The sequence below is a fragment of the Apiospora phragmitis genome (assembly GCF_038363925.1).
Source record: "Apiospora phragmitis strain CBS 135458 chromosome Unknown utg000013l:1.0-2965645.0:1.0-2969333.0, whole genome shotgun sequence".
NCBI classification, from domain to species: domain Eukaryota; kingdom Fungi; phylum Ascomycota; class Sordariomycetes; order Amphisphaeriales; family Apiosporaceae; genus Apiospora; species Apiospora phragmitis.
The window spans coordinates 2,843,893-2,859,699 of record NW_027117413.1 but is presented as its reverse complement, the minus strand read 5'-3'; the positions used below and the strand labels follow the sequence as shown (position 1 = coordinate 2,859,699).

General features: G+C 54.7%; 8 protein-coding genes across 8 annotated transcripts; 3 read left to right on the top strand and 5 right to left on the bottom strand.

Annotated features, from left to right (window-relative positions):
* Positions 1 to 1,701: 1,701 nt before the first annotated feature.
* PG994_014590 (uncharacterized protein) lies at positions 1,702 to 2,691 on the top strand (the record flags this gene model as incomplete). The annotated part of the gene is made up of 3 exons (XM_066865999.1): positions 1,702 to 1,964; positions 2,076 to 2,326; positions 2,456 to 2,691. 3 exons carry the CDS (start codon positions 1,702 to 1,704, stop codon positions 2,689 to 2,691), a joined length of 750 nt encoding a protein of 249 aa, XP_066709128.1.
* A 988-nt stretch (positions 2,692 to 3,679) lies between these two features.
* Positions 3,680 to 3,862, bottom strand: PG994_014589 (uncharacterized protein; the record flags this gene model as incomplete). The annotated part of the gene is made up of 1 exon (XM_066865998.1): positions 3,680 to 3,862. One exon carries the CDS (start codon positions 3,860 to 3,862, stop codon positions 3,680 to 3,682), a length of 183 nt encoding a protein of 60 aa, XP_066709127.1.
* Positions 3,863 to 4,558: 696 nt separating this feature from the next.
* PG994_014588 (UBX domain-containing protein 1) lies at positions 4,559 to 5,949 on the top strand (the record flags this gene model as incomplete). The annotated part of the gene is made up of 5 exons (XM_066865997.1): positions 4,559 to 4,822; positions 4,872 to 4,980; positions 5,033 to 5,075; positions 5,143 to 5,683; positions 5,710 to 5,949. The coding sequence occupies 5 exons, from the start codon at positions 4,559 to 4,561 to the stop codon at positions 5,947 to 5,949; spliced, it is 1,197 nt and encodes a 398-aa protein (XP_066709126.1).
* Positions 5,950 to 6,648: 699 nt separating this feature from the next.
* Positions 6,649 to 7,379, bottom strand: PG994_014587 (uncharacterized protein; the record flags this gene model as incomplete). Its single annotated transcript, XM_066865996.1, has 2 exons — positions 6,649 to 7,191; positions 7,263 to 7,379. 2 exons carry the CDS (start codon positions 7,377 to 7,379, stop codon positions 6,649 to 6,651), a joined length of 660 nt encoding a protein of 219 aa, XP_066709125.1.
* A 1,835-nt stretch (positions 7,380 to 9,214) lies between these two features.
* Positions 9,215 to 10,382, bottom strand: PG994_014586 (uncharacterized protein; the record flags this gene model as incomplete). Its single annotated transcript, XM_066865995.1, has 2 exons — positions 9,215 to 9,361; positions 9,483 to 10,382. The coding sequence occupies 2 exons, from the start codon at positions 10,380 to 10,382 to the stop codon at positions 9,215 to 9,217; spliced, it is 1,047 nt and encodes a 348-aa protein (XP_066709124.1).
* A 1,086-nt stretch (positions 10,383 to 11,468) lies between these two features.
* PG994_014585 (uncharacterized protein) lies at positions 11,469 to 11,774 on the bottom strand (the record flags this gene model as incomplete). The annotated part of the gene is made up of 1 exon (XM_066865994.1): positions 11,469 to 11,774. The coding sequence occupies one exon, from the start codon at positions 11,772 to 11,774 to the stop codon at positions 11,469 to 11,471; it is 306 nt and encodes a 101-aa protein (XP_066709123.1).
* Positions 11,775 to 12,253: 479 nt separating this feature from the next.
* PG994_014584 (uncharacterized protein) lies at positions 12,254 to 12,592 on the top strand (the record flags this gene model as incomplete). The annotated part of the gene is made up of 1 exon (XM_066865993.1): positions 12,254 to 12,592. The coding sequence occupies one exon, from the start codon at positions 12,254 to 12,256 to the stop codon at positions 12,590 to 12,592; it is 339 nt and encodes a 112-aa protein (XP_066709122.1).
* A 126-nt stretch (positions 12,593 to 12,718) lies between these two features.
* PG994_014583 (uncharacterized protein) lies at positions 12,719 to 14,964 on the bottom strand (the record flags this gene model as incomplete). Its single annotated transcript, XM_066865992.1, has 6 exons — positions 12,719 to 13,363; positions 13,511 to 14,433; positions 14,493 to 14,562; positions 14,622 to 14,726; positions 14,795 to 14,908; positions 14,962 to 14,964. 6 exons carry the CDS (start codon positions 14,962 to 14,964, stop codon positions 12,719 to 12,721), a joined length of 1,860 nt encoding a protein of 619 aa, XP_066709121.1.
* Positions 14,965 to 15,807: the final 843 nt, after the last annotated feature.

Sequence of the window (15,807 nt, the reverse complement as noted above, 5' to 3'; positions counted from 1 at the left end):
CAGCCCAGATCTGCAAGGGGTGCTCGGCGCTTCCAAAGCAACACGATATCTCAGACTTCTATCAGGTTCTGTAGTGGAGAGACGTCCCGTTGAGCCGCAAGTGTCCACTTCACGTTCTTCTTCACTTCACATCACGCGGCGCGTATCCTTGTCTCTGATGATGGCGACTTCCCAGTGTTTAACATCGTGAACTCGGCAAGTCACTTGAATCCCGGAAACTATTGATAGCGACTCTAAGCAGTAGCAACACCTGGGAATCAGGTAGGCGAAGTTGCCTTCAAGACTTGCGTATATCCCCTGAACGGTTCGTAGGAAAGCCACGCAAAAGAGTTTTGAGAGGATATGCGGGTATGCTGCCTCGCCGCGTCTAGGCCGGTAACTCACACGTCCATGCTCTGAACGCCACGACGGCTGCGGCCAGGGCTTTGACGTTGTCGACCAGGACATATAGGAAGGCTTCAACCGAGGAACGGCCGATGTAGTGATATGCAAGCGGCATGCTTGAGAGATAAGCAGGCGGCGAATTGCATTCCACCTAAGAAAAGCACAGGTGACATATCTCCTTCGCACCATTACTCTTCGGGGCATCAGAAAGAAGAGCCGAAGCACATCACGATGAAAACCCGCTCCAAAACGTGTTCAGTTTAGACCATGCACAATGTTCTGGTCGACGTTCAAACGCCCCTATTCTCGTGGTACTTTACCATAAACATGAACAACAAGAATACAGGGGAATAAGTCTAGCATACGACTACTACCAGGGAGAACAGTGGCAAGTACTAATGCTTAGTATGACTCCAAGGGATATTTCTCTTCGCCCTAGAATCAACATAAAGTCTCCGCGTATGTCAGTATTCCAAGGGATATGGAACAAGTAACCATGACGGCCCTCAGTATACTTGATGAGCCTACCGATAGCAAAAGAAGCTCGTGAGAGTCTTACTCCAAGTGCAAATCAAGAAAAGTATATACCTTGCTTGCTCAAAATTTGGCAACAATGAATGCTGGCCAGCTTTTTGTTTCAAGCCCACTAAGCTTGAAGTGCCGAGGAAATTGGAAACCTCGGATCGCACTGACTATATTGACCCTGAACCTATCAGAGACGCTGAGATGATCAGGGCCGCTCTAGAAGCTTGCTGCATAATCTTTTGTTTAGTCTGAGCGTTCTTGCACGAGCTCACCCTTTTGCTTCTCTGTCTGTATCATGAGTTACTATTGCTGCATTGCGAAGTGTGTCAAACCAAGGAGGTTGAGAGATCAATAGTCGTGGCGTCTCTACACCTTTCCCCCTTTTGCCTAAACAACACAGACACCAACAATTATTGCCGAGCCTCCCTATCAAACAACATTTGAAATCCGAGTTTGCAGTCCAAGCGCCACAGAAGACGGCAGATATACAAACCTGGCTACGTTCGGGTTATGAGGCACCTACCTGATAGGAATCACGGTTTCAGAAGGGATTGATGATCGTACAAGTCTAGCCTCCTGCACGCTCGGGCTGTGCTCAATGATCAGTAATGCGGGTGTTTATTTGGGGGATCAACTGAGGCTTAGCTCCGACATAGATACTATATTACCCTGACCACCTCTGAGTGATCATTCATGTTTATAGAGATGGAACGGGGTGCACCCGTTAAAATTACTCCTTGGAAGTTGACTACATCAGTACCATCAAGAGAATCCCATTCACGGAGATAGAAGATGGCAATGTCCCGAATCGGAGCAGGTTGCGCTGGTTGGGAGAGTGAGGTTCTTCCATCGACCCAAACTGATTCGGCAGAGCCAAAGGCCTGGTGCGAAGGGCAGCCGGACGAGGAGAAGAAGCGTGCAAGCTCTCGCCGGTCTCGTGCGAAGAGAAACGACGCGTCCAAGGACAGCGACGACGGGAGAATTGAAGGCAGACATCCACTGTCATTGGTTGATGACGACGACCAACAAACTTCTTCTATCAGACCGGGCACCATGTCTGTGATACCTCTGCCAGGTTTCGGCACTGTGCCGTCATCCACGACTACTTCTAGTAGTGGTAGTAGTAGTACTCCTACTACTACTGCTACCACTATACGGCATCTCAGGATTTACTGGGAGACCGAGACCACCGTTGCCACCCGTGACCATGACAACGACGCGGAGGACCGGTTTCTTCGCAAGCGGAAGGCCGCGTCCAGGGGCGACCGAGGCAGACCCAGTAACGTCAACTTCTTGCGGCCCCACGACCGGAACAGAGGGTCTCCTGCCGCTCTGCCGGCGTCTGCCATCACGTTGATCGTCTTTGGCGCACTGTTTGTCGTACTCGGGGCGGCAGCAATCATCTTTTGCTGCAGAGGTAAGTTTGTTCTCGACGTCCTCTCCTCCTTTTATTTCTTCTTCCTTTGGCGTCTTTACATTTCATTTTCGCAGCGATGGGATGGAAGATGATGATTTTGATGCTAATAATCTGCTATTGCGTATGCAGCATCGGGTCAGGGAAGAGAGCAGAGCCGCCGAAATGGCACTGTAAAACAACATGCGAAAAGCTCATCAAGCGACGATGACGATGCCGAGTCGATGGCGCCAGTGTCGGTGAGAGACCTCCCGATCACCAAGGTCCCTGAGCTGGAGGGGACGCCGCGGACCGAGTCCCGTTACGGGCCGCTTGCGCCTATCGTCCCCGAGCTCCACGGGCATCATCGGCCGTCGGAAATGAGGTAGCATGTTATTGTTGTTGACGAGATTGCGGGAGCGGCCAAGGCTCCAATGAGCTGAAATGTTTGGCAGACTGGTTTTGATCGGCCAGGGAAATCTCATCTCCCATTGGGTTTGGCAATGAAACTACCTGATGTACTTACCTACACGAAGAGATTTTGGATACAAACTTGGGTTTGATAGGATATGGCACAGAACTCATAGTTGGGATTCACTAATGCATATCTACATAATTTGGTCCCAACGATAACCTCATCACGTTCCTTCATGGAGGTTCCCATTCTAGTGAACTAGCGAAGGCAGACGTGGTAGAATAATCATTCGCATCGAAGAGTGTGTTGAGATAGCCGCGGTCGTCATGTTTCGCCAAGTTTTGGAGAACCAAACACCAAGGAGCCCGATTGAGAAAGTCGCCTATGATGCATCTAGCCTCGGTGCAGCTGCAACGATGTGGCACAATAGCCCGCATGACTTCCAGTACCAGTATGGAAAGATAGGGGTATATACAAGCCGGGGATGTTACTGACTCAAGTCTTTCTATGGTTTATTTGTACATTTCGCGCTTGTTGTAGTACGTGACGTGACATTCCACCACCCAGTCGTTCGCTCGGAGCAACTGTCCTCCTCCTGCGACAAGAATGCGCGTGCTCGAAAGTTGATATGAATTTGCTTTTGTAGATCCATCCAGGGCTCATTCCATGCTCGTCATGTCGTACAAATCCGGAACAGGTCTCGTAGGTTTGTCGCGAATCTCGATTCCGGGACCAATGGCGTGCGTCTGCCGCCTCGACAAGGGGAAGACCTGTATATAGAAGAAAAAAAGCATTAGTATGTATGTTATGTTGGCGATGACCTATCCATCATAGGGATAGGTGTTGGTTTTAAGTGGTGCAACGAACCTTGGTACCTCCCCAACCCAGACGGTAGGCAGCTTCATGGGCAAACAGCTCGCCGAAGCCCAGCATCATGCCATTGATGAAGGGCAGGACCAGATTTATGGCGGCGCCCGGACCAGACCCCAGACGGTCGGGGGCTTGTACAGTATGAGCGGCGACGAAGAAGAGGAGTGCGTTTCGGGGGAGGGGGAGTTGTCGTCGCCGGCCGAGTAGTGTTCGCTGTCCGAGTTTATCGTGACGCCGGATGCGGTCATGTGGGCGGTGGGATCTTCGGACGACATTGGTGCGTAAATTGGTCAGGTTTTGCTTTGGAGAAAAGCAAGATGCCTTGTTGTGAGAGTGGTGGTTTGGATGTGTTGACGATGATGGATGTCGGGTGGAACTGGGCTAACCTTAGGCGATTAGAGATTAGATCCAAAGTCGCCGCAGCCGCTGAAGCTCTGACCTCACTTGCAGCAGCAGTTTAATGATTCAATTGCTCGCGTCGGGCAAGCTGATGATGCATGCTAAGAGTTATCCATGCTAGGTAGGTAGCAGCCCAGCAGGTCAGGGTCGGTGGTCGGGGGCTTTGATGATCCGATTTTGGAGGGGTCTGGGTGTCGTGCAGTGCCTGGAGTACCTGAATTCAAGTACCTCCTCTAGCTGGCAGCTAGCTTCCAGTCAGGACCCATTGCGGGGTGGCGGCCGTCCATTGACGTCGTCTTGGAGCTGCCTGGAACAATCGAGTGAATCGTGATTGATACACTGCCAACCGTTTTCACCTGGTTCGTGAACAAAACAAACAGTGTATCTACTACTTCGTTTTCGGTTTTCGGGCTGGTCTAATCAATTAACCTCGCCTAATTCATCCGTACAACTCTTCATTTGTTTGCTCTTCGAAGCTCATCCCAGAAACAAACCCCACTGCCGAAAGCTGGCAGATTGGCCACCTCCCCAAACCTCACTCGTTCACGATCCCAGTGACGACAACACCCAACATGGCCGACCACGATACTTTGGCCCTCCAACTGATGGAGTTTGTGCCCAACGCCACACCCGAACAGGCCACCCAGTACCTCTCCGCTCACAACTGGGATCTCGACTCCGCCGCCGCCTCCTTGATGGCCGACATGGAGGAAGACGGCAACACCGCCGCTGCCCCGGAGCCTGCCTCTGCCTCTGCCTCTGCCTCTGCCTCTGCCTCTGCCTCAAAAGCCGCACCCCCGGGCTACACGGGCCCTCGAACTCTGGACGGCCGACCCGCACCCCAAGCCGCCGCCTCGGCTTCGCGCTCGAAACCCCCCCGCCAAGAAGAAGGGCCTGGCTACCCTCAGCTCCCTCGGCGGCGGAGGTCACGACCACGACGACGACGATAGCGATGACGACGATGATGAGGATGACCCGAGACGAACATATGCCGGTGGCGAGAAAGAGTGGTTTGGCCGTCCAGGATCCCAATCAAGGACGCCCAGACCCCAAGAGCATCATCAACGACTTGCTTGCCAAGGCCAAATCGTAAGTAACAGAACATCCCACCACTAACTCTGGCACGCCTTCTTTGGCTAACCTTGTTCTACTTAAGGAATGCGCGCCGACCCGAATCAGAGTCGCCCGCCGGCCCCTCCGCTCCATCCACATTCCGCGGCTCTGGCCAGACCCTTGGCGGCGAAGGCGTCGCCAGCCGAACGATCCCCGACCCCACGGCCTCTCGCTCCCCTGCAGGCGCCGGCGGCCGAAACCAACCGGCCTCGAACGCCGAGGTCCAAGAGCGCGTCCTCCACCTGTGGCGCGACGGCTTCAGCATCGACGACGGCCCGCTGCGACGCTTCGACGACCCCGAGAACGCGGACGCGCTGCGGATGATTCAGCAAGGCCGCGCCCCGGTGCATCTCATGAACGTTAGGTACGACGAGCCGCTCGACGTCAAGCTGCAGCAGCACGAGGAGAACTTCCGCCAGCTGCCCAAGGTCTACAAGCCCTTCTCGGGCAGGGGCCGCCGGCTCGGCAGCCCGGTCCCTGGCGACGGTGGTGCTGCTAGCGCTGCGGCAGCTGCTTCCACCACGCCTGCTGCCGCTGCTTCGTCCTCGACATCTTCGTCTGCCCGGCTACCTCATCATCGTCAGGTGCTGTACCGGTCGATGATTCACAGCCGACTGTCATGATCCGCATCCAGATGCCCGACGGCACTCGCCTGCCCGCGCGATTCAACACGACCCATACGGTGAACGACGTTTACGAGTTCATTGTCCGTTCTTCGCCCGAGCTGCGGGCTGGTGGCTGGGTCTTGGCGACGACTTTCCCCAACAAGGACCACACCGACAAGGCGCTCGTCCTCGGTGACATGGCTGAGTTCAAGAAGGGCGGCACGGCCATGGTCAAGCGCACATAATTACCTTAGGTACTTTCCTACTATCCAGGGGAAAAGAGGAATATGTACAGTTGCATGGAACGGCAAAACCAGGGGTGGTTGGTTGTTCACTTCATACATAGACAAGTTAGACAGCAGCAGCCGATTGGGCCCCGTCCGGCGTGACCGGGCCGTAGCTTTCGGACAACATGGTGTTTTTGCCCGTTGATACTGATTGAAATACGACAACATGATTCATATGGGACTTTCTTTGTGCGCGTATAGGTGACACCAAGAAATGAAGCATCTATGGTACCTGTAGAGTAAGCCTAAACAAACAGCCGGTTCACGTGAACTTATTTCGCTGCCCGTTTAAGGGTAGGATAATCAGGGTTGGAGTAGATAGCAATAGGAATGAGTAGTGGCTAGCAATGGGACGGATGGCTATGCCTACGAAATTGAGAAATGGGAATGTTTTTGGCTTGGTGGGAATCGGGGTCTCCCTGCGCCGTAGTCGAAGTGCTCTTCATTGTCATGATGATATTTAGACTAGGTAGGCTTGATATCGGATAGGTACTGACTGGGGGATCCAATCCCCCAGTCTTCGATTATATATACAGAAGAATTTGCACCAACGGAAGGAGGAGCAGGAGCGAGTAGGAAGAGGCAAGCACACCAGCGGCGTCGCTTTTCTTGTCTTTATCCTTGTCGTCCTTGCCGCCCTTGTCCCCCTCCCTGGCTTCAGCAGGTATCCAGCATGGACGTCAGCGCGGCCTTCTCGGCGCTCGTGATGGTGAGCTCCCAGTGCGCCTTGACCTGGACCCAGGCGCTCGCGTAGGTGCAGTAGAAGGACGACAGCGGCGGCTTCCAGGCGTCGGGCGACTTGTCGCCCTTGGAGCTGTTGACGCTGTCGGTGACGGCCCAGAGCTGCGGGCGGTCGACGTCGTTGGCGAACTGGCGGCGCTTGTCGGTGGTCCAGGCGTCGGCGCCCGAGACCCAGGCGTTCTTGAGGGGGACCATGTGGTCGATGTCCAGGTCCGAGGCCTGGGTCCAGGAGCCGCCGTCGTAGGGGCTCGACCATTGGCCCGACGACGAGGTGCAGTCGTCGTTCAGCTTGATGCTGGTGGCGTCCCGCTTCAGCACGTACTCGCGCGTGTTGCACGTGCCGCTGATGGTGACCCAGGTCGGGAACAGGTTGCGCTTGTAGCCGTCCGGGTCGGCGCCGGTGCGGACTTTGAGGCCGGCGAGCTGCGACTTGGCGGAGGAAGCGCTGGGGACGCCGGGCTGTGGTGCATGTTAGTAGTTGTTATTGCTAAGAAAGAGAAATTGAAAGAATAGTGGTGATGACTACTTACAGGAGTGGGCATGGGCATCGGGACCGGCTCGGCCACGGGGGAGGGCGCGGCCACGGGGGCGGCCAGGACGGCGCATCCCGACGACAGGAGGCCGGCGGCGATAGTAGAGAACTTCATGATGAAGACGGTGCGGGGGAAAAAAGAATGGAAGATCAGGAAGTCCCTAAAGAGCGAGGAGTTTCCTGGGCCAAGCGAGTGTAGGAGGTAATAAGTTTTTCTGGCAACTTATACTATTGTCAAGTCAGTCAGTCATGTGCGTCCTGTCCTGTCTGTCTTGTCTCTCATAGCCGGGCTCAGGATGCATTGGTGGTGTGTGGTAGTGCGAGGCTTGGAAAACTTACATGCACCTTCTCAGTTCAGCTTGCTGTGCCGGTGATACAACGGACGACGACCAATCACACTTCCAACGCGGTGGTGGCTGTGATGTGGGAATCCGGCGGAGATCGAACCTGTTCCTGTTGCTGAAGCGAACTGCCGAGCACTTCTTTCCTTGCTCCAAGGCCGGGCGTCTCTACATCTATATATGCGACGACTACTACTACGAAGGCCCCCCTACAACGGAAGTCAGGGCGGGTTATCGTATGGTTGCATCGGGCGGCCGGTAGTGCCTGGCTAGCTGTCCGTCCTTCGCAGCCCGCGCCTGCAGAAAGGGCAGGTGGACTGCCAAGCTGCGTGCCAGTTAGTTAGTTGGTGGTGGTGGTGGTGTGCTGGTTTCACACAGCACACCTTGCACCGCCTTTCTTTGCACCTCTCCACTGCTGAACGTGATAAGTCAACCGAAAAGTCCTGATTTACGTGTCCATCGCCTCGATTGAGCCCACAGGTGACAGGATGCATTGCAAACTTTCTTCTTTCTTATGGGGGAGACCATAGTGTCTCCATCCGCATTGCCTTGTTCAATCCCTCATCGTATGAGCGGCTCTAATGCGGCCGAGAGAACGAGGCGCGCGCAGAGAGAGATACAATGGAGAACGGGATTTCGGTTTTTGATAGGTAGGCAGGAAAGTCCGAAGCGAGAAGGGCTAGCCGCTGGAATGAAAGGGGGACTGGGTGGGCGCATTGGCAGCTTTGAGGCTAATCAGCCAGAGAGATCGGCACTCAAGACCAGACGACCTTCGCAGATGTGGCAGTGTGGCCCGAGATCCGGGCTGGCTGCGTTGTCGCTTTAGTGTGGTACCCTGAGTGGGCAGGCAGTGGGCTCTCAGGGCCTCTTCCTGCCCATAACCTGCCTATTGCGGGAATCTACGCGACTCCATCAGCGGCCGAGAGTAGTAAGTCGTGGTCCCTTATCCACCCGCGGCCACTATTTCTCTTCCAAGCTTGAGGTCCTCAATTGCCGGCATAGGAAGGCCCAAGGAAGGATAGGCCAATAACGGTCTGCACTGGGGAAACGTTGTCTTGGCGGTGTTACCTAGAGTACTATCTCGGTAGAGGAATAGCAAACCAGGGCAGTCAACCGCAACTGACGAGTTATGAGCTGGACTTTGTTGCGGCCTATCACCAATGCAGACTGATGACCGGCCCTGAATGAACCACGTCGAGGAGCTGACCAGGTCGCGATTGGTATTGGTCAAACCTTATATTCGTAGTGTGTACATATACCTATCACGGGGGGTTTATTTGCGCAGAGACATCTAACTACAAGAACCAATCATTGTTCAGTGTCGCCATGCTGCTATTGCGTGAGCGACCTGCCAGTTCCGGGCTCGGTCAAGGACTCGAGTACAGTAACACCACTGCACCGCTATGCTGCCATGCAATCGCCCAGTCGCAAGTCGATCAAATCGGGAGGTCAACCACCACCACGTGGCTGGTCCAGGCTGACCTGTGAATACCTGAGCACGTGTCGTAGACACAGACGAGGGTGAGCGCGAAATAGTAAGACCCTTGCTACAGGGCCAGGGTATCTACCACCAGCTCAACAGAAAACGTGATATATGCTCTTATGTTCATCACGCAGCAATGCTCTGCGCGCCGGCAGAGATGGGGCCATCCAAGAACTTGAAGCTCTCGCGCGCAATCTGGCAGTTCAGCTTGGCCGAGTTGAAGCGCGCCTCGCCCGGCGGTAGGATGACCATCAAGTAGGTATTCGTGGTAAACTGTGAGGGTTGTGCCAATGGTTAGTCTGTCGCGCCTACATTCTCGGAAAAGACGAAACAAAGCACAGCTGCTGTAGGCCGCGCAGCACATCAAGATTGAGAAGAAAGAAAGAAAACATACCTTGAGGCAGAAGATGGAGAAGCGCCCGCCGGCCTTGTGCTCCATCAGCGTGAACTGCTCGGCGTTGCGCGGCGTCCCCGTGAAGCGGCTGATGCTCTGCTTGAAGTGCTTGAGGATGTTGGAGATGCGCTCCTGCCGGTCCGTCGTCGGGTTGTTCTGCCCTTCGTCCGACGTCCAGCTGGACACCACCAGGAAACTGGTGCGCTCGAACAGGAGCAGCTCCTCGGCCTCGATGAGCACACCCAGCGAGGCCAGCTGCGACTCGATGACGGCCAGGTTCGGCACGAGGTCGTGGATGATGCTGGCCCAGGCCTTATAGAGGGACTGGTCCCAGATGGAGGTGGCAAAGGGCGTCAGGTCGACGTCGCCCGCGAAGTTGGAGCTCTGCAGGAACTCGGCCGTCTTCTGGCGCACGAGCTTGACGCGGTCCATGAAGACGGCCTCGCGCACCTGCGTCATGATCAGGTCCATCTTGTGGATCAGCACGTAGACTTTCGCCATGGGCGAGAACTGCGTCAGCGCCGACATGATGGAGATGTAGGTGGCCATGTCGCGGTCGACGTCCCGAGACTCTATGTCGAAGACGTAGATCAGGACGCCGACGTTGGAGAAGACGTGGACGCGCTGTTGCGAGAGGTAGTTCTCCATGAAGGCCTCCTGGCCGCCGCAATCCCACAGATTAAGTGTCAGATTGCCCAGGAACTTGACATGGGAAAGGTCGATGTCTATCGTGGCACCGAGTCGCCGTGTGTCTCTCGCAATGTAGTTGCTGAATATGATGCTCCGCATGCTGGACTTGCCGGAACCGCTCTTGCCCATTAGCAGCACCTTCTTCTTCTTGGGCTTCTTGACTTCGTTTATGGCGCCCAACGACGGGGTCGAGGCTTCGAGGTCTGCCATGGCGACAGCCTCTAGGTCTCTCCTGGGCCCTAGAACGCCCCTTCTTCGAAGTCGCTGTCGGTCGTTCTGTAGGAACAAATTGGCCCGAGGGGCGGCTGCAATCGGGATGCGCAGCGCTGGGCGCAGGCGCGTCTTTCGTCGTGGGGGGCGCTCTTATGTAGTGAGCCTGGGTCTGGCCGTTGGTGAAAGTCGAGCTCGATGTTAGTCAATTGAGGGATAGAGAGATCGTCGTCAATCGCATACGCCTGGGCAAGTATTCGCGCTCTTCGGTCTGTCACCTTCTTCTCGTTTGTCGCCAGCAAGGGGGGGGGGGCGGGTTCGTAGGTTCGTATTTGGGATTAATATTAGCTAGAGGAGTGGACTCGATCGAGTACTCTTTTCCTTGGAGCTGGTTCTGGTGCAATCAATCAATCTAACAATCTAGAGCGCCGCCGATGCGCTGCTTGGCTGGCGGGTGTTACGTTAGGCAGTTAGATTGCATGGCCTGGTCCCCTACTCGCTAAGCTTTAGCGCATCGACACCAACTGGAGCACCGAGTCGTACGAAAACAAAAATCCGGAGCAGTTCCCGCTCAGATGACGTCACGTGCACTTCCATCGGTTAAAATAAGGAGGCAAAAGGTTGCTCCCCAAACTCATGAATTGAATATATGTATCCTCGTACAAGCTCTATTATACGTACGTGAATATGAGGTCCGCCAGAGAATCAAGTATTGCTCCAGCAGTAATTGAGCACTAGGCTGTCCTAGCCTTAACATCCATACCCTTTCCCATAAGCTATGACCGTCGAAATAGCATCACTTAATTATCGTCGCGGACAAGCAAGATATCTCTAACTAGCGAATCTAATATTAGCTAGCTAAGCAGAGATACTAGTCTAGTTCTTCCGAACTTTTTAAAAAGTTGAATTAATAGTATTGCATTTCTTTTTAACTTGAATTTGCATTATCACGTTTTCTAATAGCCCTCTTCCGTGCCGCTTTGCTTTCCTTTCCCTCCTTACGGGCCTATTGTATCGCTATCGCATTGGCCGGTACAGCTACGTGTTAAGTGCGGAAACTACTACACGCTCTTCCGTATCCCGAGACTACCCAGAAACCAAGCGGCATAGGGCGGCACCTATATCCATACAAGTCTTCTTACTGTGCACGTAGCCAAAACCCGGTACAATTCCATCTTTGTCGGCGCCGCAGCGACCCGACGACGGGCTAACCATGGCGCAGCCAACTTCAGACACCTCTCTGAACGCGGGCTTGTACTTATAGGCCCAGGCGCTGATGCAAGGGTAACAGGCCTTGCCGAGGGGGAGGACCTGGGTTTTCGGGTACGCACGCAGGAGGTCTCGGCGGTGTTTCTTGGCCGCGCGCAGCTCGCGAGAACGATGACGAGGCATGGTCAGATCGTTTTAGATGAGAACAAACGTTAAATCCGGTGGCAGCTGAAAGGGATACCGAAGGCGTCGAGAAACCGAACCAAGCCTTCCATTATGGAGCACCTCTAGAGCGTCAGTGATAATGACCGCACGGAATAGCTGAAATGCTCTCACGATGAAGTCAACAGCAAGCATGGTGGAGTTCTGCATGGGCTTGAGATGCTTGGCCTTCAGCTTTGCTTTGAGATCCTTCTCAACGTTTTGATGCCGTGATACCCCGTGGTCAGGCTTAGGATCCGACTCCGAATCAGAATCGGGCACAAATTCAAAATCGGACTCGACTTCTAATAGCCTTTTGGCGGGCTTGGCTCTTCGTCTTATTCTGTTGCTAAGGCACTTCAAATTCGGCAATCTTGCGTAATGAATAGCAGCCCGTCCAGAAGCCCGTTCAGTATCCTGATAAGCAGCCTGGCCAGTACACTATCCCTACTCTGGTGCAGATGGTCCAAAACTTCTGGCATGAGTATCTGTTGCTTGACGACGACCAGAAAGCTTGCTTCCTGGATATGGACTCCCTTCCCTACGGCCTGCTTGTAATCTTTGGCGTGCCTGGCGCTGGCAAGACTCGCCTCTGTCTCTTGGTTGTCGTCATGTGTTATTGGGCGCCGATCAACCTGGGGGAGTCACAGAGCCACGTTGACTCGCAGACGGTTGAAGACGAGACCAACGAGGACGAGGACGAGTCTGAAGGACAAGATGCTGCTGATTCGGCTTCTAGCGTTGACTATTCTGCTGGCGTCAATAATGCTCAAGCTTTCGGCCTTCTTCAGAGCTTCTAAAGCGAATGAAGTTCGAGTTCATTATAGTTAGAAAGTATTAACCGAATTCCTAGATTTGCCCGAGAAGAAGTGGTTAAATTATCAGCATCTCTAACAAGAAAGCAGAAGAATCCCGGAATAATCCATCTATAACGCATCTTGAATGAACAGCTCGCTGTTGCTGTCTCTGGCTGGCTTTGTATCCCGGAAAGGGGGGGGAAGCACGTGCAGAAAGCAATTTCCTAGCTCCGCATACAGCTCCCACGCCCACATGCTGGTTGCGTCTTGATGCATCGTGTCGACGTAATCGTCAAGGCCGGCCGCGGTGCGGAGGGACGATAAGAGCTCCACCCCTCTCTTGGGCGAGATGAGTTGGTAGTGAATAGGTCTCGTACGCCCGAGGCCGACCTGGGCAGGACGAGCTCCAGCGACAGGGTCTCGCGCTTGGGAGGGGAGACTAGAGTTTGGACCATCTGGAGCGCCTTGGAGAAGATCGGCTTGCCCTGGAACATGGAAAACTGCTTGTCCTCGAAGAGCAGGAACAGCTCGATCATGGCGTCGCGGGGGACGAGCTTCTGCAGCGTGGACCTGTCTCGGTTCTGAGATCGTGGATCTCTCGTCTGCAGTTGGACTTGACCTCCTCGGTGTCGGCATCGTCGTCTTCGGCGCCCCCCGCTTGTCGACAGGCTCGTCGTCGTTGTTCTGGATGAGCCCCGCGGGATCCCACCTCTTCCGCACCTCCAGCAGCTTGCGATATGTTGCCGCGCCCCAAAAGTGGTTCTGCCAGTCCGCCTGGTACGGGTCCACCTAGTTGACATAGGCGCACCCGTCCGGCCCCGCCCGCCGCCGCGCCTCATCCTGGATGTTGGTCAAAATATGTTGCAAGTCCTGTCGCTGCGCCCACGTTGCACCGGGCGGGGCCGGCAACAACGTGATAACCTTGGAGGTCGCGTGGCGGAACTTGGGGTGGGTGGCACTGCTGTTGCTACTGCTACTGCTGCTGCTGCTGCTGCTTCTGCTGTTGCTGTTGCTGTTGCTGTTGCTGTTGCTGTTGCTGTTGCTGTTGCTGTTGCTGTTGCTGTTGCTGTTGCTGTTGCTGTTGCTGTTGCTGTTGCTGTTGCTGTTGCTGTTGCTGTTGCTGTTGCTGTTGCTGTTGCTGTTGCTGTTGCTGTTGCTGTTGCTGTTGCTGTTGCTGTTGCTGTTGCTGTTGCCGTCGTGGTTGCCGCCGCCGGCGTTCCAGACATGGCCTGTTAGGTAGCCCTGGTCGGCCAAGTCCTCGCGCGGCGACAGAACCGTCTGGAAGGCCTTGACGATATTGCCGTTGCAGTCGGCGGCCACGTCGGCGTGGGTGAACAGCCAGCCGCCCGTGAGCGCCGAGGTCCCGGCCGGCTCGTCTTCGAAGAGGTCGAGGTACAGGTCGTAGAATGTGCCGAACTCCTTGGTGGAGGTGTCGTAGGGGACACCTCTTGCCTCGAGCTTGGCCAAAAGGGGCTGGACGAGGGCTTCCATCTCCGGGGCCGTCTTGCCGACGCCTACGATGGGCTGCACGTGAAGGCGCAGGGGCATGATCGCGAAGTAGGCGTATATTCCACTGTCCACGAAACTGTTCGTGTGGCTGTGTAAGATCTTCACTCCGTCCCAGAACAAGTCGGTATCATTGGTCATGGCCGAGTTGATGTTGAGCAAAACTTCGCTCGCCTTAGTTTCGGGTATCGTTTTGAACGTTGCCGCCAGAACGACGGCGAAAGTCGACGGCCCATCACCCTTGTGCGCCCAGAAGAGATCGGGATTTGACTCTGTATTCGCCGTCGTGTATTCGCCGTTTGCTGTGATGATATCAAACGAAAGCGCATAGTCCGCCACTTTGCGAAGTGTGAGCCTGTTTAAATTCTGTAAGTGATTGACTAGCGAGATGCCTTACCGAGACCGTGGAGCGTAGGCAGGGGTCCATGACCACCCCCTTCAACCAAACCTCCCGCCACGCCCACTGTCTGTCAGTATGTCAGTTACAATCCCGCGGACCAAGGAACCGTTCCGTTGGGGAGCTTACTGGACATTCCCCTGTCACTACAAGGACCGGAGGATCTTGCGCGTGGGCCTTTCCGAGCAAGTCGCGGGCTTGCACTCCGGCGCCAATGGTGACGGCACCCCCCCACTGTAGTCACCAGGGCCTTCGTACGTGGCTGCGAACTGGACGTCCTGGAACGAATGCGTGTTGATGACCAATGAGCCCCATCCGGTACTGCGGCCAAGGAAGTCGTGCCCGGTGTTCCTGATGACCAGCCGCAAGTTCCTCTCGCGGGCGAAGTCGATGCCGGCTTTGACGTGCGCCTTAGACTGGGCCAGTATGACATAGACGCCATAGAAACCTAGGTGCACGAGTCAGCCACCATGATGATGATGTGCACCCCTATCTAAGATTGAGTACAACTTTACTGCCAAGTCTGATTAGTGAACTGAGTGAAAGCCACATCACATTGGGAGGCGTCGTATATCGAGACAGAACCCAGAGGACCATCGAAGCTTTGATTTGAGTATTTCAGTTGCCGTTGCGTGTGGCTGTAGTATGAATAGGAATCATACGTATCATAGCATATGCTCCAGGGGTATATCTGATATGAGGTTTCCACCGACACTCGTGTTGAGACTCGCCCTTTCAGTCGTGCTTGGCCAGCAATCGTGTCCCAGGTAGCACTTGCAGTCGTACTCTGCCCCGTTCCAGGAAGTCCGTACACTGGCAGAGACGCTGCCAGGAAAGGAATCTCGCCGGAATCGATAGTTGTCCCATTCCGAGATTCCTCAGGATTGAGATGCGTTGCATGAAAGGTCAATCACGAATCACATTCATTCAGGCTCGACGGGAAGGCGAAAAGAGTCACAAAGTGCCAGCATTAGCCGGTCATTGCCCGCCGGCTCAGTGTTATAAGTGACGGCGCAGCATCCCAAGTCAGATCTCGTCAATTGAGATTACTTGCATGGTAGGGCTGCAGTCGAATCCGGCTAACTTAACGGCGGTCTGCTAGACGAGACGCGCAGATACGATACCGGTATTCCTATTCCAATGGCACGATCATTCACGAGAGGTGCTCTGTCGGTGGCGAACCGCTGAGCCGGAAGGCAAATGCCAATTTTCAAATGCAATGTATTCTGATGGCGTCCGTGACCCTGTTGGATATCATTAGGTAATGCCAACGGGTAAACTCTTGGCGACGACTGATGTCGACTTCAGGCCACCG